The 23,996-nt window shown below is 48.7% G+C and overlaps 1 protein-coding gene across 1 annotated transcript; it reads left to right on the plus strand.

Annotated features, from left to right (window-relative positions):
* The first annotated feature begins 366 nt into the window (after positions 1-366).
* On the plus strand, positions 367-19,960 carry SLC6A1 (solute carrier family 6 member 1). The gene is made up of 14 exons (XM_030927898.1): positions 367-621; positions 1,016-1,147; positions 1,771-1,871; positions 3,387-3,496; positions 5,452-5,584; positions 8,575-8,709; positions 8,899-9,002; positions 9,361-9,485; positions 10,790-10,902; positions 11,275-11,406; positions 13,468-13,570; positions 15,954-16,054; positions 16,837-17,004; positions 19,121-19,960. Exons 1-14 carry the CDS (start codon positions 384-386, stop codon positions 19,223-19,225), a joined length of 1,800 nt encoding a protein of 599 aa, XP_030783758.1. The 5' UTR covers positions 367-383; the 3' UTR covers positions 19,226-19,960.
* The last annotated feature ends 4,036 nt before the right edge of the window (positions 19,961-23,996 follow it).

Here is a 23,996-nt window from a genome sequence, read left to right on the forward strand (position 1 = left end):
GTTGGAAGTTTGGTGGCCTCAGATTTCTCCTCTGAGCAGGACATACAACAGAGGGTTGGACACAGATGGCCGGAGTTGAAGCTAGGCCAGGAAGCATCGCTGTGTCTTGGGAAACAAAAGTCACCTTCCTTCCTCCAGGAGCAAGGGCGGGTGAGAGGAAGAGGGCTTACAGAGAGCCTTTTCAAGCCCCTAGTTTGTTTATGGGTTATTTTGTTTTTGTCATTTTAGGGTGAGGCAACTCCAAGGTCATACTCTCTTTCTGTGCCTGTCACCCTACCCCTGTCCTCCTAGGGTGCCCTTGAGCCGCAAAACTGCTGTCCACGTGGACCGGGGCTGACATCGCACGTCCATCTGCCAGGACCCCTGCGTCCAAATTCCGAGACATGGCGACAAACGGCAGCAAGGTGGCTGATGGGCAGATCTCCACCGAGGTCAGCGAGGCCCCTGTGGCCAATGACAAGCCCAAAACCTTGGTGGTCAAGGTGCAGAAGAAGGCAGCGGACCTCCCCGACCGGGACACATGGAAGGGCCGCTTCGACTTCCTCATGTCCTGTGTGGGCTATGCCATCGGCCTGGGCAACGTCTGGAGGTTCCCCTATCTCTGCGGGAAAAATGGTGGGGGTAGGTGCTGGCCTGGAGACCTCCTGGCTGGGTCTGGACCCTGCAAAAAGGATCCTGCTTAGGCACTTTTCTGGGGCAACTGTAGGAGAAAAGCCCCCCTAAAGACTCCAGAGGGAGCACCAGGCCCCATTTCTTGTTTCTTATCCCTTTATCAAAAGATTCCTGAAGGACGATTGTCCTCTGTTAATGATACCAAGAAGTTCATCTATTCACCTGCAAAAAATGGGATGTATTTCACGTAAGGCTGTCCTTGGGCCTGCAGTTGGCTGTGGGTCCTACTTTTGAGGCAGGTATACAGAAATCCTGGATGGGGACCCAGAACCATGGCACTCCCTCTACCAGGGCAGGTCTTGAAAGTCTTGGGGCCGCGAGCTCTGTCTTCTTTCCCCTGCAGGAGCCTTCCTGATCCCCTACTTCCTGACGCTCATCTTTGCGGGGGTCCCACTCTTCCTGCTAGAGTGTTCCCTGGGCCAGTACACCTCCATCGGGGGGCTGGGGGTATGGAAGCTGGCTCCTATGTTCAAGGGTAAGTCTGCAGAGCGGAGTCCTGGGTGGTGGTGCCCCTGCCCACACACACCCCTACCCCTCTGGAGAGAGGGAGCTGTCTACCCAGACCAGGGCTGACATCACATATCCGTCCATCAGGTGCATGCCTGAGCAGAGTGAGGGCTGTTGCAAGGGGCCAGGTGGCAGATGACAGTGCTGGTCAGAAACTAGGGAGTTGGAGGTGGAGAGGCCCAATTCAGAATCTCCCGCACATCAGCCTGCTCTGTCCTGTTAGCCCATTTATTTCCCCTGAGAGAGCTGGGTGTGACTTGCTTTGCCTCGTGCTCAGCGCCTGACAGGCACCCAGGTAGATACATGGTGAGTCATGCTCACTGACCGAGGGCCTGGGCCCCACCTCGTCCAGCAAGCTGAGACCCCAGCCCTGCCTGCCACCAGTCTGCACTGGGCCCCAGACATGAGTCCTGGCACCCTGGCTTGCCAGATGTACATGACCTTCAGCAAGTCACTGTCTCTCTCTTAGCCTCAGTGTCCTCAGTAATGCCTGTCTCTGAGATCAATAAGATTGTAGAGGTCGTGGAACATGCCAGGACAGTTCATTTTAAGTCTGTATTAAATGGATGTGTGTCTGCGTTCTGCTTCCAGGCGTGGGCCTTGCGGCTGCTGTGCTCTCATTCTGGCTGAATATCTACTACATCGTCATCATCTCCTGGGCCATCTACTACCTGTACAATTCCTTCACCACGGTGAGTGGTCCCTTTGGCCACCCCCTCCAGCAGGAGCCACACCCAGAGCCCACCCTCCGCCTGCCGTGGCCACCACTCTGCTGACAAGGTCATTCCTCCAGGAGTGGGGAACTTGGTTTGTCTTTTGTGGGCCTTGGTCTCCCCACAACAGCCATAGCCTCACAAATTTAGCATCTCCTGTGAGCCAGACCCTCCTTGTAGGCTCACATCCAATCCTCATGACACCCCTCTAAAGTGTGTATTGTTAGTCCATTTTATATGGACACAGACAGCCTGGGTTCAAATCCTGACTCTACTATATACCAGCTGTGCAACTTCAGAAAAGAGACTTAACCTCTCTGAGTGTCAGTGCCTCATTTACAAAATGGAAATAAAATTAGAATCTGCCCTAGTTCCTCAAAAACTTAAACATAGAATTACCATATGATCCAGCAATTCTGCTTCTGAGTAGCTACCTGAAGAATGAAAAGCAGGCTCTCAAAGAGATATTTGTACACCCCTGTTCACAGCAGCACTATTTACAGTAGCCAAAAGGTGGAAGCAAGCCAAGTGTTCATTGATAAATGAATTGGTAAGCAAAATGTGGTCTATACATACAATGGAATATAATTCAGCCTTTAAAAGGAAGGAAATTCTGGCACGTGTTTCAACGTGGATGAACCTTGAGGATATTATGTCAAGTGAAATAAGCCAGTCACAAATATACAATACTGTATGATCTTGCTTATATGAGTTCCCTAGAGTAGTCAAATTTATAGAGACAGAAAGTAAAATGATGGTTGCCAGGGGTTGTGAGTAGCGGGATGAGGAGTTGTTGTTTAGTGGGTGGAGTTGCAGTTTTGCAAAATGAAAAAAGTTCTGAAGCTGGATGCTGACAATGTTAAGCAACACATTTCTCACAATGTATTCCCATTGTTAAGTGACACATGACTGTATTTGCAGAGGTGTGGCAGGGCTAAGGGAGCTACATTATGGGTATACTTAATGCTTCTAAACTATACACTCACCAACAGTTAAGATGGTAAATGTTATGTATAATTTTATCAAAATTAAAAAATGAAAGAAAACAAAAAGTGAAACCCACCTTATAGGGTTCTTGTGAGGATTAAGGAGCAGATATGTGTAAGGAACTTAGAACTGCGCCTGGCAGAGAACAAGCGCTGTAAGTGTTTGCTGGTGTCGTCGCAGTGAGAGTTAGATGGGCAAGATCTCTTGCCCAAGGTCACATGGTGGGGAAGTAGCCCCGGCTGCAGCTTGGAAGGCTGTTTTCATAGTGAACAGGTTGAGGTTCAAATCTCAGCCCTGGCACTTAGTAGCTGTGTATTCTCAAGCAAGTCACTATCCCTCTCTGATCTGTCACATGGGGATCATAATGCTACTTACCTCCCAGAGCTGCTGGGAAGGGGAGGTGTGAGGAGGCTTGGGGACCATGAGGGTGGGCAGGGTGCACTGGGACCACTCATGCCAGACCCTGGGAGCCCAGCGGGATGTGTCCTCATGACTGTGTCCTTGCAGACACTGCCATGGAAACAGTGCGACAACCCCTGGAACACGGACCGCTGCTTCTCCAACTACAGCATGGTCAACACCACCAACATGACCAGCGCTGTGGTAGAGTTCTGGGAGTGAGTATGGGGCCATCAGGGGATGGCAGGGACGGGGAATGTCAGCCAGGGGCTACGGTCATGTGTCACATGACATTTTGGTCATCAGCGGACCACATATACAATGGTGGTCCCATGAGATTATAATACCATATTTTTACTTTACCTTTTCTACATCTAGACATGTCTAGTACAGAAATGCATTACATTTGCCTACAATATTCAGTACAGTCATGTGCTGTATAGGTTTGTGGCCTAGGAGCAATAGGCCACACCATATGGTGTAGGAGTATAGCGGGCTACACCATCTAGGTTTGTGTGAGTACACGCTATGATATGCACACAACAACAAAATTGCCTAACAACACATTTCTCAGAACATATCCCCGTTGTTAAGTGATACATGACTATACTTGCAGAGTTGTGGCAGGGCAAGGGCTAAGGCAGCCACAAGGGATGCTGAAAGCCTTTTCTCCCCAGAAAGAGTTGGACCATAGATGGAGCCATAAGACACACAAACTCTGACCTTTGATAGCGAAACCCAGCTACCCACAAAGCCACGGTCTAGCAGGGACAATATATTCCCCAACATCTCTGCCTCTAATCTCCTGCCAGCGCTTCCCGGTGATCGAACTCAGCTAGAAGCCAGAGGGCAGAGGACCAGATAATGTAGCCATAGTTGTCAGCATCCTGGGGCCTGGCACAGAGTGGTCAAGGGGGAGAGTGGATCAGAGAGGCGAGTGGAGGGGAATAACCAGCATAGCCAATTAGAATCACATGGAGGTCGAGCATATCCTGATTCATCCTGAAAACCGGCCCAATCTACTTACGAACCTAGAGTCACTTGGAATAAACATGCACACACACCCGGCCATAGTGAAGGCCATGCTGATTGTATCTTCAGGGGAGTACCCTGTAGAGATGTGTGTTGGGGGGCACTGATGTGACACAGTGAGGTGCTGGGGCCCAAATTTCTCTGGCATGAAGGAAGCATCCATGCTGGACAGCTCTGAGGGATCCAGGAGCAGTCTAGAAGGTCCCAGAGTACCTTGGATAAGCTCCCAGGAGGAACTGTTCTCAGGCAGTGTCAGAATCAGTGTTGCCTGATCTCTTCATGGTGCAATGTCCGTGGTTACACTGTTTCCTTACAAATAAAAATCAAATTCTGCTCCGGTGAGTTCTGCTTTCCGGCAGCTCCCATATGCCGCTCTCAGGCACGTTCGAACTTTTCATTCAACCATTTATTCAGTAAACGCTTCTTGAGCTCCTACTATGTGCCAACTGATGACAGGCACAGACGTGCAGACAGGCAATGGCACCACCAGGTGGCCAGTGCAGAGAGGAGGGAAGCACAGGCAGCTGGGCTACGGGGACCTCAGGGAGGCCCCTGGACTAGCCCAGGTGGGGAGTGGCATCTAGAGGAGAAAACTGCAGGGCAGACAGGTGCTGGAGAGGAACAGTGTGAAGGCTGGGAGGCAGATGAGGTCAGGCCAGGCACCGGCAAGCAGGCTGCAGTGAGTGCTGAGAGGAGAGAGAGATGCAAGGGCCTTGAAAGGCTGGCCAGGGAGTTTGGGCTTCATTCTGAGAACAAGCGGGTGCTATTCATTGCAGTAAGCAGAGGAGTGACATGATCAGACTTGCAATTTAGAAGGCTCTCTGGGGCTGGAGAGGGGACAGAGGAACACTGAAGGCAGCGTCCCACTAGGAGGCCACCGGGCCATCCAGATGAGCAGTAGTGGTGGCTGACTAAGGCCCTGGCAGGTCCTGTCCTCTTTGATCTCTTGACCAAACAGCACTTTCTACCGATTAGTATAATGGGCCTTGCGGTCCCCAGCTACCTCTTGAATCACGGTGATGATGGTGTCAGCACAGTTCCAGGGTGGGGATACGTCTGTGGCCATGCCCTGGGCACCCCTCGATCACTCCAGCTCCCACCAGCTCTGTGTGACTTTCTCCTCCCTCCACTGTTTGACTAGGCGCAACATGCATCAGATGACGGATGGGCTGGATAAGCCAGGTCAGATCCGCTGGCCATTGGCCATCACGCTGGCCATCGCCTGGATCCTTGTATATTTCTGTATCTGGAAGGGTGTCGGCTGGACTGGAAAGGTAAGGGATATATGTGCACAGTGGGGACAGAAGGGCACTGGATAGACAAACAGGTCTACAAAGGAAGCTCTGCCCACAACTCCCAGGAGTCCCATCTAACCCTGAGTTAAGCAGGTCCCTTCATCACTCGGTGTGTCAGTTTCTTTTACTGTAAAATGGGAATAATAACATTATCTTACCTTTTAGGGTGGTTATGAGGATGAAAGGAAATAGTGCGAGTCAGGCACACAGCACAGTGGGAAGCTCACAGCGAGTCCCATGGGATTCCACTGGGCCCAACAGAGGCAACTGAAAACAGAGGGCAAATGTTGCTCCTGGACTGTTGAACAAACTTTCCCAGAGCATCTGCTCTGCACCAAGCCTTGTGCTAGGTGCAGAAGCTCCAGAGATGACAGCTTCACATCCTGACCCCTGAGGAACAACAGAGATGAATAGGTTAATGGTTAAAGGCTCAGGCTCTGTGTTAAGCAGTCCATGATTTCAGATCCCAACCTCACCATTTACTAGCTGTGAGCTCAGGCAAGTCATTTTGCCTCACAGATAAGTATAATTATGAGCCCCGTTTTACAGAGAAGAAACTCAGTTTCCTTCTCTGTAAAACGGGGCTCATAATTATACTTATCTGTTGGTTTATTAGGATAATCAGATGAGGTGGTGATTTTGTCAAGCACTCAGCATCTAGCAAGGGGGGTTGTTATTGCTCTTGTTTTTATTATCAGCAAGTGCAGAGCAAACGCCAAGCTGGGATGTCCAGCCCAGGGACACCTGGAAGGTGGAAAACTGGCCTTACTCCACCTCTTTTCCCTTTCAAGCCCTACCCCAGGAGCTTGGGGACAGAATATAGCAGAGTCTATCACTGGCCTTGACCTGAAGGGAACCCAGAGGGCAAGTGTGTTGTCTCAGATCTTATGGCAAGTCAAGGGCAGAGAAGAGATTTGTACTGAATAAGCCGGGAGGCGGGAAGGTCAGAACTACCCAAGAAGTGGATGCAAGGTTCTAGAAGCAGTAGTAGAAATGAACCAAGCAGAACCTTAACAAATTCCACACTTGGCAAAGTTGATGAAAAGCGGCCCTAGTTCCATCTAGTGGGAACTTCTGGACCCAGTGGGTTCTCAAATCCAAGGCTGGTGTAAAAATCTCTCTGATCCATTCCTAGGACTAAGGATGCCGGAGGAGGACACAAGTGTCTCCCAGTGTAACTTTCGGGGCAGAAAAGTATAGGGCTTATGGGCTATGGAAGGGTTTGAATCTCAGTCCCTGAGCTTCTAGCTGTGTGCACTTGAGCAAGCCATTCACCTCTCTGAGCCTCAGTCTCCTCATCTGTTCAATGGTCACAACAACAGTACCTTACAGGGTTGTCACGAAGACCGAGGGAGATGAGTAGAATGCTTAGCATATGCCTTACACATAGTATTAATTATAATCATTTTGGAGTGGTAATTAGAGTTCCTGCTACATTAAGAGACTGGCCACTTCTTGGGGACAGAGAGTAGGGCCCCCTCACTGCATATATTGAGGATGTCAACCAATCCATCCACAAGCATTTGTTGAATACCTACTATGTGCCTGGCTTCACACTGAACACAGAAGGCAGGGGAAGTATGAGACCGAGGCGACATATAATAAGCCTGCAGTATGTCCCCATGTGACTGACCTTTCTGAGCAGTGGCTGTGACTGTGCCTGTTTCCAGACAAGCGAAAGTGAAGCTAAGAGAAAATACGACATTGACCCTAAGTTACACAACTTGTGGGTGACACAGATGCCTTTGAATTCCCTTTTCCTAGCTCCAAGTACAGTGGGTTTTCTCTTGGATTGTGGCTGCCTTCCTTAATCCTGCAGAATCTCAGGGTCAAGTCATGGAGGTGAAGCTAAGCTGGTGAATTGTCCATGCTGACCGGGAAACAGGCTCACATTAGACTCTGAGATACAAAGGTCATCGAACTTGAACATTGCTCTTCCACACTAGTGAGCAAAGAAATACGATTTTAGACAATGATGATCAATTTGACAAAAAATAATTGTTTAAATGAGGATACCCAGTGCTGGTCTTGTGACAGGAAGACACTCTCTGTAATACCAGGTGAAGTTCCATTTCTTGAAGGCAACAAGGTAATAGGGATCAAAAGCCTGTGATGAATTTGTTCCTTTTAACTCAGTAATTCCACCTCTAGAAATTTTTCCCAGGAGTGGTATAATAATTTTGTAGCTGAAGATACAGGGGTATTTAATGTGGTATTATTTAGAGTCACATAAAATTGGAGGTAACCTAAACGCATAACAGTGGGGAAACTTAAAAAGAGAATGGTAGGACCTTCTGAGGGACTGTTTTGTGTAATTAAAATGTCAAATTGTTCATGAGGCAATAAAACAATGTTTAGTAAACAAAATGAGAAACAAACCTGTATGTATTGTGTTTTGTTTTTTAATTCTAAACATGTTACATGGAAAAGCAAGTACCTAATTTGAACCTCATTTTGTAAGAAAATGTGATTACATCTGCAAAGGAGAATTTCAGAAGAGCATTAAAGTAGGGACATCCATGCATTTATATGTTCGCTAGACAATTATTGAGTATCTACTATATACGGTGGACTGTTCTAGGTATGGGGATGTGAACAACACAAGCCTTGCCCCCCCACATAACTTACATTCTAGGTGCTGGTGAAGGGAACTTTCATTTTATGTGTGTGTGTGCATATGTAATTTAAAAGTTTTCCTGTCACCACATGCATTACTTGGATAATTTAGAAGTCAAAAAATAGGACGAAACAGGGGAAGGGAAACACCAAATGTGAGCTGGTTGGCTCAGACTCCAAGGAGGAGCTTCAGAAAAGTGGCCAAGGAGAGCAAGGATCTGGGAAGGCTTCCTGGAGTTGGAAGAACTGGAATCAAGCCAGAGCCACAACAGATATGGATGTAGGGGAAATGGGGGAGGAGGAAGCAAGGGTGTACAGGAGGAGGCATCACCTGTCACCCACTTTCCTCCCAGGTGGTCTACTTCTCAGCCACATACCCCTACATCATGCTGATCATCCTGTTCTTCCGCGGAGTGACGCTGCCCGGAGCCAAGGAGGGCATCCTCTTCTACATCACACCCAACTTCCGCAAGCTGTCCGACTCTGAGGTGAGCGCTCCTCCCGGCCTGGATTCTGAGCCACCGCTTAGCAGCTTTGAGACAAGCTTTTACATCTTTCTGACCCTCACTGTAGACCGGGTTTGTTGCCAGGGAGAGCGGGTGGGCATATAGAGAAGGCCCTGGTGAGCCATGGCTATGGTGATTACTGTTGATGGCCTTTGATAATTCTGCCTACAGGTGTGGCTAGATGCGGCGACCCAGATCTTCTTCTCATACGGGCTGGGCCTGGGGTCCCTGATCGCTCTTGGGAGCTACAACTCTTTCCACAACAACGTCTACAGGTTGGAGAGGACAGCTGTGGGAGCCCCTTCATCCCTGGCCGAGCCCCTCGAGTCCGCACCCCACACTCATGTGTTAGGGCCCTCTTTGGCCACTTTGCACTCTTAGCTTAACCTCTCCCTGAGCCAGTCCTTTGTGTCACTCCTTCTGGAGACACAGACTTTCCTGTTGTCCCCTTTTCCTGACCCCGATCCTCTGGTTCTGCCCTCCCCTAGCTTGCTCTTAGGGCCTGTGCTTCTGGGGCCCAATGTGTAGCCCTGTTCCCAGCTCTCTCCTCCAGACCACCTCTTCATAACCACAGCCAGCAGCTACACTGTCTGCCAGTCCCACCCTCCTGACCCCACCCCTCCCTCTCTCCAGGGACTCCATCATCGTCTGCTGCATCAATTCGTGCACCAGCATGTTCGCAGGATTCGTCATCTTCTCCATCGTGGGCTTCATGGCCCATGTCACCAAGAGGTCCATTGCTGACGTGGCGGCCTCAGGTCAGTGCAACACTGTGTGGGGCCAGGCTCCTGGTGTGGGGGCACTAACCATGCTGGCCTTTGCCATCATCACCATTAACACCACCACTGTGGCTCACTAGCCTTGAGCACTCCCTATGTGCCAGGCAATGCACTGAGCATTTTACATGGACTGTACCCGTGATTCTTCTCAACACTTTGCGATACATGCTATTGTTAGCCCACTTCATAGATGAGAAACTGAGACTCACCTCCTGAGGGCATGGAGCTAGAAAGTGGCAGATCTGGAGTTGGAGCCCAGGTCTGGCTGACTCCCAAGCCTGGGTTCTTAGTCTCTTGGCTATACTGGCACATCCAGCACAAACCTGGACATTTTGGGGAGAAGATCCACTCTTGCCTTGGGAGTATAAACTTTGGCTCAATTCAGATATGTTCATCACCATACTACAAAGACCCCCAAATCCATGCTTTTGTCTCAGCTCCAAAAATGTTCTCACCAAGTGGGCCATGCCAAGTCTGCTCACCACACAGTCATCAATGCCATAGAACCCAAGGAAAACCCCAGACAGCCCTTCTCTGCACAGCCAGGCAAGGAGCCAATGGGAGGAACTCACTGTGTTCAGGGCAGAGGCCCCTGAGGCTCATGGAGGCCACACAACTGGTCCCTTGAAGAAGTGCGCTGGTCCCGTGAAAGGAGCGTTCTCTGCTCCGGTTCTAATCTCCCCTTCAAGGGCAATCTCCCCTTCAAGACCATTCCACCGCCCCCATCCAGAGCCAGACCCAGGGAGGTTACAATCTTTCCTTCTCATTCCAAGATTTCTTGATCTCTTAGACACCTGCACCAAATACTCAAACGCAACACATGCCAAACAAGTCTCCAAAGCCTTTTCCTCTGCTATGCTCCCCATCACAGAAGGGTCTCACCATCCAGTGCCCAGGGTGGAGACCTCAGCATCATTCTGGACTCTTCCCTCACCCTCACCCTGCAAGCCAGCTGATACCAGGACCTGCCCCTCCGCCCCCCACATCTCTATCTGGTTGCCTCTCTGCACCTGCACTATCCCCACCACTGGCCAGGCCATGCTGTCCCCCCTCCAGATGATGGCCACAGCTCCTCACTGGTCCTCTTGTCTCTGGGCACAATTACTATGGCCCCTCATCCCCCACCCTCTTTCTGCATCTGGAAAAAGGGGCTGAAAACACTCACTTGAAAGATTACTCTGAAGATGAAATGAAATAAGGCTTAGAAAATGGGCAATGTGCTGGAAAGGCTGTAGGTGCTGAGTACCTTTTATTTTTCTTGCTTTTTGCCCTTCTCTGTTCAGGCCCTGGGCTGGCGTTCCTGGCATACCCAGAGGCGGTGACCCAGCTGCCTATCTCCCCACTCTGGGCCATCCTCTTCTTCTCCATGCTGCTGATGCTGGGCATTGACAGCCAGGTGAGGGCGCCCCCTGCACCCCAGGAGCTTCTCCACCCCCAGACTCCTCAGTCCCCGAGTAAGCAGGGAGAGGAGGCCATTCTTAGGCTGCCAAGAAGATGACCAGAAATTCCAGGTCCCTAGAATGTTCCACTGCATGAAACTTCAGGGAACAGCTCAGCCACCTTCTCCATTTTCCAGAAGGGGAAACTGATGCCCAGAGGGAAGGGATTCTCCTGAGGTCACAAAGTGAGTCACAGGCAGAATCAGGCTGAACCCTGGGCTCTCCTGGCTCAGTGCTGCTGGGCCTCCCATCCTTCCTTAGAAGGTCAGACTTTGGGTGGATTGGGGCTGGGGCTGCTGTAGGTGGCTGACCTCTGTTCCCACCTGAAGTTCTGCACTGTGGAGGGCTTCATCACAGCCCTGGTGGATGAGTACCCCAGGCTCCTCCGCAACCGCAGAGAGCTCTTCATTGCTGCTGTCTGCATCATCTCCTACCTGATCGGCCTCTCTAACATCACTCAGGTAAGCTCAGTAAGCACCTGGCACTCCCCCAGCACTGCCCAGGGCCACGCCCAGGGCCTCCTTTCCCCTCCTCTGTTGTATCCCGCCTTTCCTGCCTTCATTGAGCATCATTTCTGTGCCAAGCTCTGGGCACATAACAGTGAGTCAGATGGGGTCCCTGCCCTCCAGGGGCTTCCAGGCTGGTGGGAAACACAAACATTGAACTAGGACATACAGGACAGAGCTAGAGAATGAAGCACCTAACTGGACTGGAGGCACCAGGGACTGCTTCCTGGAGAAGAAGATGTAGGAATTGAACTTTGAAAGGCCCACAGAAGGCCGGACGCAGTGGCTCATGCCTGTAATCCCAGCACTTTGGGAGGCCGAGGCGGGGGGATCACCTGAGGTCAGGAGTTTGAGACCAGCTTGGCCAATGTGGTGAAACCCCATCTCTACTAAAAATAAATAAATAAATAAATAATACAAAAATTAGTATGGCTTTGGGGCAGGTGCTTGTAACCCCAGCTACTCAGGAGGCTGAGGTAGGAGAATCACTTGAACCCAGAAGGCAAAGGGTGCAGTGAGCTGAGATCACACCATTGCACTCCAGCCTGGGCAACAAGAGTGAAAAACTCTGTCTCAAAATAAAAGAAAGAAAGAAGAAAGAAAAGAAAGAAAGAAAGAAAAGAGAGAGAGAGAAAGAAAGCAAGCAAGAAAAAGAAAGAAAAAGAAAGGAAAGAAAGAAAGAAAGAAAGAAAGAAAGAAAGAAAGAAAGAAAGAAAGAAAGAAAGAAAGAAAAGAAAAGAAAGAAGAAAAGAAAGAAAAGAAGAGAGACAGAGAAAGAAAGAGAAAGAAAGAAAGAGAAAAAAGAAAAAGAAAGAGAGAAAGAAAGAAAAGGAAGAAAAAAGAAAGGCCCACAGAAATTAGCCAGAAAGTCAAATTGGAGATGGGCCTTTGAAGTTGACACTGGCCAAAGCTTTCTTTCATTCCCATTTTTCTTTTCTATTGACATGAATGAGAAATGCTCACATAGCAGGTGAATTGTACAATAAATATAAATGACTCTAGCAACATGAGTTCAGCGCTGCGGGTCTGATTTTTATAATCCACAAATCACCCCCCAGATCCAAATGTAGTTCTGCTCCAGAGTTAGTATTCATTCATCCCTTCATTCATAGTTGTTGAACACCTACTATGGGCCTGGCATGACCCTGGAAATTCGGCAATTAATGTGACAGATACTACCGTGTCTGCCATCTTGGAGCTTACGTTTTGGTGGATAAGACTGACAGACAAATTAGATGATTTCGGAGAGTGTCAAGTGCCCTGGAGAAAAGAGGATAGCAGAATAGAGAATGGCCAGTGGGACAGGAGGGGCGCTCCCTCAGACAAGGTAGTCAAGGGAGGTCTCTCTCTCCAAGAAAGCGACAGTTGGGCTGAGACTTAAATGATAAGAAAGAGCCAGCCAGACGAAGATCTGGGGAAACAGATCAGAGTAGGTGCAAAAGCCCTGAGGCATTTGAGGGACTGGGCGGGTGGCGGGGGAAGCCAGTGTGGCGGAGACAGAGGGAGTGAGGCAATGGGTGGGAGACAAAGAACCAGCCCATGCGGACCTTGCAGGCCAAGACATTTGGATGGGATGGGATGGGATGGGATGGGATGGAATGGGATGGGATGGATGGCATAGGTTTGGATTAGATCTCTCTCTCTCTGCTTATTTATGTGTTATATTATTGTCTCCTTTAAGTCATGAAAGGTTTTAAGCAGGGGAGAGACATGACTGATTTACACTGTAAAAAGATGGCACTGGTGACCAACTCCTCTTTCTGCCCTCCAACGTTACCAGAAATTGGCATTTTCCTCTACCACCTGGACATTTCCTTCCCAATCCCCAGACTGTCAATGTCCACAACCTCTCATGGTCACAAAGCCCTCAGTGCTTCATCTACTCTACCCTGAAGACTTCTTGCTGCAGTGCAGCCTAATCCCAGCCCCATCAGCCTCCAGAGTCCATGTCATCTGTGAACTGGATGCAATGGCCACCGGGGGCAATGCACCTGTTCTCACCTCTTCCTCTTGCAGGGGGGCATTTACGTCTTCAAACTCTTTGATTACTACTCTGCCAGTGGCATGAGCCTGCTGTTCCTCGTGTTCTTTGAATGTGTCTCTATTTCCTGGTTTTATGGTGAGTATCAGCCCCTCCTCCCTTATTCAGTCACTCATTCATCTATTCATTCCTTTCTTCAGTCATCATTCAACAAGTGCAATTTGAACCCCAGGTCTTCTCCCTACATTTATGTATTTATTTATTCGTCACATTACAATTAAATGAGGTTAGTCCAGGGGTCCCCCATGTTTGGAAGATATAAGAGCAGTTAAATGAATTCATTTAAAATAGGTGCCAACTTTCTTCATAAATTTCGGAATAAAAAGGGTTTTTGGAGATTTTATCCAGAAAAGGGAAACCAAAACTATTTTTTAAAGTTTTAAAGTTATATATTTAACAAAAGCTAGGCTGTAATTAAAAGTGTGCACTATCTTAAAACAAATAACAAAAGAAACATTGATTTTATTTATTTTGTGGCCTAAGTTTCTTGAGCCAACTGCATGACAATAAAAAATGAAGACATCCTTTCCTGCACCTTTGATCGTCCCATCAGAGCAAATGTTTAAAGAAACATGATATTTTGTGTCCCCTTTGCAATATCTACCACCTCATCCCTCTTGTCATTGTCCCTTCTTTTTTGTTTATGTTTGTTCTATATGTATAAATTTAAGGGATATGGGTGCAATTTTGTTACCTGGATATCTTGTGTAGTAGTGAAGTCTGGGCTTTTAGTGTACCCATCACCACATAATGTACATTTTTTAATTTTTATTTTTATTTATTTTATTTTATTTATTTTTTTGACAGAGTCTTGCTCTGTCACCAGACTGCAGTGCAGTGACACAAACTCAGCTCACTGCAACCTCCACCTGCCTGGTTCAAGCAATTCCCCTGCCTCAGCCTCCCCAAGTATCTGGGACTACAGGCGCCCACCACCATGCCCAGCTAATTTTTTGTATTTTTAGTAGAGACAGGGTTTCACTCTGTTAGCCAGGATGGTCTCGATCTCCTGACCTCATGATCTGCCCACCTCAGCCTACCAAAGTGCTGGGATTGCAGGCATGAGCCACCACACCCAGCTGTACATTCTACCCACTAAGTAATTTCTCATCATCTACCCCAGCTCCCATTCTCCCACCCTTCTGAGTCTCCAGTGTCTATTATTCCACCTGTACCCAGTGTTTAGCTCCCACCTTTAAATGAGAACATGCAGTATTTGACATTCTGTTTCTGAGTTGTTTTGCTTAAGAGGTTGGGCCTCCAGTTCCACCCACATTGCTGCAAAAGGCATGACTTCATTCTATCTTATGGCTGAATAGTATTCCATTGTGTATGTATACCGTATTTCCTTTATCCAGGCGTCCACTGATGGACACTTAGGTTGATTCCATATCTTTGCTATTGTGAATAAACACGAGTACAGTTATCTTTTTGATATAATAATTTCTTTTCCTTTGGGTAGATAGACAGTAGTGGGATTGCTAGATCAAATGGTCGTTCTATTTCTGGTTCTTTGAGAAATCTCTGTACTGGTTTACATAGAGGTTGCACTAATTTACACTCCCAAGAACACCTTCTCTGTCTAACTGTTCTAATATGGTCAGATCCTCACTGGTCAGTGACTCTGCTTGTAATTTGAGCAGTGCCCAAAGCCACTCTGGTGAACTTCGAGACACCAGTTTGGGGTTTGGGGTTTTTCTTTTTCATGAGATTTGCAGTTCTTCTTTGCAATTGATTGTCAATTTCTTTTTCTTTTATTTATTTTGTTTTATTTTATTTTTGAGATGAAGTCTCACTCTTGTCCCCCAGGCTGGAGTGTAATGGCACAATCTTGGCTCACTGCAACCTCCGCCTCCCAGGTTCAAGCGATTCTCCTGCCTCAGCCTCCCGAGTAGCTGGGATTACAGGCGCCTGCCACCACACCTGGCTAATTTTTGTATTTTTTAGTAGAGACAGACTTTCACCATGTTGGCCAGGCTGGTCTCGAACTCCTGACCTCAGGTGATCCTCCCGCCTCGGCCTCCCAAAGTGCTGGGATTACAGGCATGAACCACCGCATCCGGCAGACTGCCAGTTTCTTATAGCATCTGACCATCAGGGAAAAACAGCCCCTGCCCAGGAAAGCCTTTGAAGGAATGGCTGGGATAGATGTTGAGTGGGAGGGACACTGAGAGTGGCAAGGGTTGGGGGGGATCATCTTGTCAGTCTGCTTTTGTTGGTAGATATCTTCACATTAAAGTGACTTGCTCACCTACACAACCCACTTGCTGTGAGAATTGGGCTATTGAAAAATACCTGGTAACGAGGACCCCCAGAGCATTACCCCCCACGGTACAAGCAAACTGAGACTCAGTGAGGTTAGGTGACTTGCCCATGGTCACACTGTGAGAAAGTGGTAGAACCAGGCTTTGACTCTGAAGCACCCACAGCTCATCCATCCCTTCTGCTCCCAATGTCACAGGTGTCAACCGATTCTATGATAATATCCAAGAGATGGTTGGATCCAGGCCCTGCATCTGGTGGAAACTCTGCTGGTCTTTCTTCACACCAATCATCGTGGCGGTAAGAACAAGGCCTGACTAGCCCTATTAGGATGAGGCTAGACCAAGCCCTGGGAGGACTCAGGTCCAGGGAGAAACCTCTAGAGGCAGAAGCAGGTAGAAGAGGCCCCCACAAACCCTGTTCCTTAATAATACTTCTCTCTACCATTTGTTGGGCATCTATTTTGCACCCTGTACGGTACAAGACACATCATATCATCCTCCACAAACCTCAGAAAAGAGGTATTATTGTCCCACTTTACCGCTGCAGGATCTGGGGCTCACCTAACCAGTATCACCCAGCTAGTCAGCGCTGGGATTCGAACCAAGGCCAAGCTCTTGGCACTTGGAGACTCTCCTTCTCAGGGTCCCTTATCCCCACAAGCAGGAGCTGAAGCAGGGGCAGGCCTGGAAGAGGCCACCCGAGGTTCTTGAGGTGGGGGCAGAGCCACTGCCTATGTTGTGTGCCACGTAAGGGGACCCCTCCAGCGGCACACTGGGAGCTGATACCTCACCCTTGCTCCGCTTTTGAAGCTGGGGAACTTGGAGGAAGGGGTTCCCTTTTCTAATTAGTCTCCCTAGAGGGGTTGCCTTTTCCTACTGATCTTCCCTGAGAGGGTGTCTTTTTCTATTATGCACAAAGGCACCTTAAGTGCTAGCAGTGGCGCTGAGTGCAGGACTCCTAAGACCTTGGGCCTCTGTAAGGGTCAGCCTCGCGGTAAGGGTGGAGGGCAGTCAGCCTGCTGGCTTCAGGGTGGTCCATCCTGGGTGACTGACTCCTCCCCTTCCCTCCCCCCTTTCCAGGGCGTGTTCATTTTCAGTGCTGTGCAGATGACGCCTCTCACCATGGGAAACTATGTTTTCCCCAAGTGGGGCCAGGGTGTGGGCTGGCTGATGGCTCTGTCTTCCATGGTCCTCATCCCCGGGTACATGGCCTACATGTTCCTCACCTTAAAGGGCTCCCTGAAGCAGGTAAGCCCTTCCCCACCCTTCAAATTGCCAGAGCCCTTCTCCCACTGTGCCAGGCACAGCCACACCCCTTGTGGAGCCCACAGTCCAGCTTGGGAGACAGACAAGTCAATAGCCAATGACAGTAGAGTATTAGAGACACTGAGATTAGGGAAAGCCAAGGGGGTCGGAGCAAACAGTCCTCCCGTAGCCCTACCTGGGTTAAGGAGGATTAAAGAAGGCTTCCCAGAAGAGGGGATAACAAAGGCGAGGCCTGGGGATAAACCAAACTTAAAAGTAGAAGCAGAAAGAATGTTCCTAGAAGAGGGAGGGGAGGAGAGGTTGGAAAGCATGTGCTAAGGTCCAGGGGTATAAACTGCATTGGGTGAACTGAAGGGAGATCAGTGTGGCTGGAGGGTAAAGTGGAAAGGGGTGTGAGGAGAGGGTGTGACAAGAGATGAGGCTGGGATGTAAGCAGGTCCAGCCAGATCATGTAGGGCTTTGAAAACCAGGACAAGAACTTTGGACTTTATCCTGGCGGCAATGGGGTGTCATGAAGGGCTTGGAACAGATGGAGGGTGGGATCACATTTGCTCAGGGCTCACTCTAGATCTCATTTGTAGGATTGATATAGAGAACATGTGGTCTTACCCGCAAGGAAAGACAAAGCACAAAAGACCTGCTGCCCGCAGCAGGGGCCTCACCATCACATAGGGTTCTCTGTCCATGCCCGCACTTTGTTAAATTGCACTGAATTCGTGAGGGAAGCAAAGAAGTGCTGGAGGTGCCACACAAAGAGACATTGATGAGGTGTGTGCAGGCTGAAAAGATGCCACTGGGAGAAGTGGAGAGTCAGAGTGTGAGGGCCGCCCCAGAAGGCCCTGGATGAGTGGCTATCCACTGTGGTTCCCTGGGAAATGCACCTGCCAGACCCAGGGGAAGCGCTCTCAGGTCCAAGGCACAGGGAAGCTGGGCTGCAGGTTATGTGCTGCCGTGGAGTTACCGGGCCATCCTCCTCCAACCTCAGATGAAGAAACTGAGGAACCACAGGGGTTGAGTAAGCAGGTTCCCAGTTCGGGGAGCTGTGAGCAGAGCCAGGGCTTTCAGCCCTTTCTTCCCAATGCAGTTCCAAAGCTTTGCTTTTCCATGATATGCTGAAGAGCCTCAAATAGCAGCTGGGTCTTAGCGTGGCAAGAGGTTAAGGGGATGCCCTTGCGGAAAAGGGCACAGCTTGTGCAAAGGCCCAGCGGTAGAAAGGGCCAAGACATACCTGAGGCCAGGGTGTGAGCTGACGGGGCAGGATGACGAAGGCAGTGGGGGATCCGTCCACTCAGCATACATGGATGGAACCCTGATGATGTGCCAGACACTACTGTCAGTGCCGGGGACACAGCCATGAACAAGATAAGCAGTAATTGCACCCACCTGGAGCTCCCATTCTGGTAGAGGCAGATAAGCAACTAACAAAATAAAAGCATGTGAGGTGGGGAGGAGCACTATAGAGAAAAATCAAGTAGGTAGGGGGTTTAGGGAGTGCTGGGTGAGGCCTCACTGAGAAGGCGAAGCATTTGAGCCGAGACCTAGGGAGGCGGAGAGCAAGCTGCCGCTGTCTGAGAGGAAGGCTGTGCCAGACAGAGGGCAAGGCCTGTGCAAACGCCCTGGGGCGGGAGCATGCCTGCTGTGTTTGCGGGGCGTCCGGGAGTCCCATGCAGATGGGGTGGATGCGTGAGGAAGAGGAGAGGACCCTGAGGACCGGGAGGTGGCAGGAGCCAGGTCATGTAGGGCCTTGGAGGACTTTGGCGCTGCCTCTTGGTGAAATGGGAGCCTTCCGTGGGTCCTGAGGCGTACAGGGGCGTGATCTGAGTCTGGTTTTCACAGAACTCTCCTGCTGCTGAGAGGACGGAATGAAGGCGAGAGTGGAAGCTGAGGGCTGACTGGGAGTTTTTGCAGTAACCCAAGTGAGGGGCTGTGGCAGGGGTGCAGGATGTGCGGATGTGGCTGGAGTTTGGGTGTAGTTTGGAGGCAGAGCAGACAGGATGCACTTGAAGAGAGGGCAGGAGAGGGAAGCGGTGGGTTCCCCTTCATCCCAGCCTGGGATTTTCCCCAGAGAGCCTCATGCCTTCCTCCCCGGTACCCACAGCGCATCCAAGTCATGGTCCAACCCAGCGAAGACATCGTTCGCCCAGAAAATGGTCCCGAGCAGCCCCAGGCCGGCAGCTCCACCAGCAAGGAGGCCTACATCTAGGGTGAGGGCCGCTCGCCGACCCGACACTCTCACCCCCCGACCTGGCTGAGTGCGACCCCCACTTGATGTCTGAGGATACCTTCCATCTCAACCTACCTCGAGTGGCGAGTCCAGACACCATCACCACGCAGAAAGGGGAGGTGGGAGGACAGTTAGACCCCTAGGTGGGCCCTGCCATGGGCAAGGATACCCGGTGGCTTCCGGCACCCGGCGGGCTGGTGACCTTTTTAATCCAGGCTCCATCAGCGTCCCACGATCGGCCTTGGTAACCGCCACGGTAGATCATTTTTATCCCGCCAGGGAGCGTGATGCAGCGAGGCCACATGTGCCCCTGGCTTTTAAACCTGTTCCTGACTGTTCTCTTACTGCCGAAACCCATGACTGTTATCTCGGACTCTGCAGGAGTTACTTTCCCTCTGAACGCTGCTCCATGCACAGGAAAAGGGCATTTTGTACAATGGGGACTTCCCGGGAACGGCTTGCTCTTAAGTACCAGAAGTCAGCGGAGCTCTGGCTTTCGTGTTTTGGTTTTCTCCTTCCCAAGGCAGCTGGACAAAAAAACAAACAAACAAAACAAAACAAAACAAACAAAAAAAACCCCAGGGGCGTCCGTCGATATTCCCAGGGCCGCTTCTCCTGCAGTCTGTGGAGTGTCCTTGTCCCTGCTGCCCGAATGAATGAGCGTTCTGCAGCCCGATGTCCCTGTCCCTTCCCCGCCGGGCCATTCTGATTGGACCTGGCCCAGTGCAATCCATCCAGACAAGCCCTGCTTGCTGGAAAACTGCCACAAGCACAATTGATCTCTTTTTATCGCCATTCCAGGGGCCTCAGGTCCTACTGGGGAAACTTCCTATACCGGAGCTCTGGTTTCTCTTAAGCTGCCCAGTTTCACAGAGTACAAAACAGTTGTAGGGGAAATCAAGGTGAAGGATCTGTCCGACAGTCAAGACGGATCCACAGTTATCTTTCGGTCTCCTTCTTAAACTACCACCCTCACTGCCACCCACCCCAAGCTGCTGCCACCTCACCTTCCTTGAAATTCCTCAGCGGGAGTCTCCTTACTGCCACTAAAACCCACCCAGCCCACTAACTGAGGAGCTAGTGTTAATCCAGAGGATCCCCCGCAATGTGCTTCCGAGATTCAAAATGCTTCATTGGGAAGTATGATTTGTTCCTTTCTGGAACTGGGCTCCGTGGTGGCGGCGGCACTTCAAGCGAAGACAGTTTCTTGCAAGCTCCAGTAGCTCCGCGTGTCTCATTTGCCAGGAAGATGGGTTCCCACGTAGCAAATCATACATCGTGCCCCGTAGCTCCTTAGCTAGTTAGCTCACAAGCCGTGTTTTATGACTAATCCTTAATAACTATGGTAAATAACTGTGACTGTGGGGTTTTTAATCTCTTGTCATTCTCATCCGAAAGTGACCAGCATACCAGTTCTTGCAATAAGATATTACCCTCAGAATATTAAGCACATTATTGTAGAGAAAAAAAAATATGTGTACACATATGAACACACAACATGCACATTCATCCTCACGTGTGGCACGTAGGTCTCATTTGATATTGTGTAGGAAATCTGAAGCCTTTTCCTGAGGTCATCTGTAAATTAGTCTCATTGCCAAGGCATCCCCAGTGCCAGCTGGTGAATCCATGATCAGAATGCATACGTATTATTAAATGATAGGGTTTAGAATGACAGGAACCCGTCACTGTGTCTCATGGTTCTACTTCCCCATCTGTGTGTGAATTCCTTTAGACTAAGGGCAGGAAGACTTCCAACTTTCTCTTTGTTCTTCAATGTGAAACTGAGACCAAGTCTCTCTGAGACAAATGCAGTGTATTTAATGTTTGTAAGCAATTCTAAGTGAGATGTTTGGCAAGAAATCCCCTAACTGATTTCCATCCAAACCTATCTTATAGAGCACAATATTAAGTGTCGTACAATTACTGTGAGAACTGTGAATATGTGTAACTTTTTTTAGTATTTGCCCGGGGGGGGGAAATATTGTATTATCATATATGCTTTTTTTGCAATAAGGATTTATTCTCAGAACACCAAGTAAATCTATCTCTATATAAAAAATATATGTAATATATACATATTCAAAGTATATACAGAGCCTGTTTTAAAAAATACAGTATTATTTAGTAAAATTATCTGTTCTATGGACCAAATGTAAAATATTTATAAATGAAGATGCATTTTAAATGTCTATAAATGGTGTCATAACTAGAGCACGGGCGTTATGTAAGTTTCTAAGAATTTAGAGGATAAATAATAAAGGTTCTATGATATACAACATCAAACCTTCAATTCTTTGGGGTGGGGGGCACAATATCCTCTTTCATCAGAACAACAACACATACACACAGAACTATTTTTCCCTAGCAGAGAGAGACTGGGGCTCAAAACCCAACAAAACAGAACTGGACCTCCCCAGAGTCTTAGAGTCATAGAAAATGATTGTGTGCTCCACGAGGGAGGTGCTTTTGCTGTGCATGGGGTCAACTAAATAAAGATCTAAACCTGCAGGAGAACAGGAGCATATGTAGTGAACAACGGCACTCATTCATTCACTCACTGATTCCTTCCTCAACATTTTTATCTTTTTAAAGTGTATTTAGAAAAATGTGAATTCTACAGATGACTTGTAAGAATAGTTCCACGGACACATCTGCGCTTCACCCAGATTTGCCAGTTGTTAACATGTCGCCACATTTATCTTCACTAACTCTCTGTCAGTCAAGGCTCAGCCTGGGAAGTGGAACCACTGGATATGATGGAATCAGGACTTTATTACGGGAACGGACCTTAGACCACTCACTGTAGGGCAGTTGGAAAATAAGAGTCTGAGGTTTCTCTACCTGGTCTGTTCTTCCCCGGCTGTCCTCACCACTGGTTCCTTCCTTTCATTCAGGTCTCTGCTCAATTGTCACCTCCTCACAGAGGCCTTCCCTGACCACCCTAGCCAAAATAACATGCTCCTTCATCTTTCTCTGCTCCCTCACCCTGCTTTGTTTTTATTATTCTCAGCATTCGCATGCTTACTAATTTAATCTCTATCTCCCCCCACTATAAAGGAAGCTCTTGGGGCGGGCACAATAGCTCACGCCTGTAATCCCAGCACACTTTGGGAGGCCGAGGTGGGTAGATCACTTGAGGCCAGGAGTTCGAGACCAGCCTGGCCGACAGGGCGAAACCCCATCTGTACTAAATATACAAAAATTAGCTGGGCATGGTGGTGGGTGCCTGTAATCCCAGCTACTCGGGGGCTGAAGCAGGAGAATCAAGTAAACCCAAGAGGCAAAGGTTGCAGTGAGCCGAGATCATGCCACTGCACTCCAGCCTGGGCGACAGAGAAGACTCTGTCTCAAAAAAATAAGTAAATAAAATAAAAATAAAGGAAGCTCTGGGAAGATGAGGACTTTTGTTAATTCACTACTGTGTCCTAGAGGCCCAGAACAGTGCCTGACACACAGCAGAAGCTCAACAAATACATGAATGAATGAATGAATGAATGAATGAATGAATGAATGGCAGAATGGATGGATGGGCAAGGAATGGCTATGGAACAGCCATCGCGGGCACTGGCTTTGGGGTCAGACAGCTCTCCATGTGAGTTCCGGCTCTGCTGTTCACTCTCTCAGCAACTCTGAACACGTTGCTTAAATCTCTTTGTGCCCCAGTTTCCTCACAAAATTGCTGTTAAAGTGAAATGAGTTAAAACAAGGAAAGAACATAGCATGGTGCCTAGCCCAAACTGAGCACTTAAAAAAAAATAGTGGTGTTATTACAGCAATGGTTCCTAAAATGTTCCCTTAGAAGAACCTTTTTAATCAGGGTCCATCCCCCACCCAGAGCCCCATGTTTTGAAGGATTTTGTCTACCAAACTGTCGCTTAATCATTAAGCTGTTTCCCCCCTTTTTATTAATCAGATGTGGCTGCTAATTAGAGCTCCTGATTAGCATGAGGTAACCAGGGTGACAGCACTAAGCTGATATCATTCCAGGCAAAAGCAAAGAAATGTGGCATTTGGGGTCCTCAGCTTACCCGGATGGTTTGTAATTATGTGATTTCCTCTGGGCTCTATAATATGGAAAAAAAAAAAAAAAAGGGTTCTGGATGTCCCATTGACTTTTCCAGGGACCCTCACAGGTTCAGGACCTCAGGTAGGGTCTATGTCTTACAAAATGTTTGACTGCAGACTTTGTATTTCTCTTTCTTTAAAACAAAAGGTTGCTTTGAGGAGTAAACATTTTCCGGGCTAGGTGACCACGACCTTTGATCCAACTAATACAGATCATGAAAATGGCTCACAGTTTTGAAGCTCAAGTTTTGTACACATCTCTATTTCTTTCTAATAAACTCCCAGCAGCGAAATCGCTGAGTTAAGCAGTCTGTGCATTTTTAAGGCTGTTCATACCTGGTACCAAACTGTCCTCAGGGAAAGTGGTGACCATTTTTATTCCCCTCAGAAGTATATGGTAGTGACAATTTCCCCAGACCTTTTCCAAAATTAGGTCTTTTTTTTTTTTAATCTTTTTCAGTTTCACAGCTAAAGATATCTTAATAGTTGAGCCTATATTTCTTCGGATTTTACTTACTGATGCTGGACTTTTTTTTCATGTCCTTTCTGGCCTTTTGTATTTATTTTGTGAATTTATAGCTCATAAGCATCTTGTTGTTCTTTAGAGACGGGCTGTCACTCTGTCGCCCAGGTCGGAGTGCAGTGGCACAATCACAGCTCACTGCAGCCTCGAGCTCGTGGG

The sequence above is a fragment of the Rhinopithecus roxellana genome, chromosome 1 (genome assembly GCF_007565055.1).
Source record: "Rhinopithecus roxellana isolate Shanxi Qingling chromosome 1, ASM756505v1, whole genome shotgun sequence".
In the NCBI taxonomy this organism is placed as follows: domain Eukaryota; kingdom Metazoa; phylum Chordata; class Mammalia; order Primates; family Cercopithecidae; genus Rhinopithecus; species Rhinopithecus roxellana.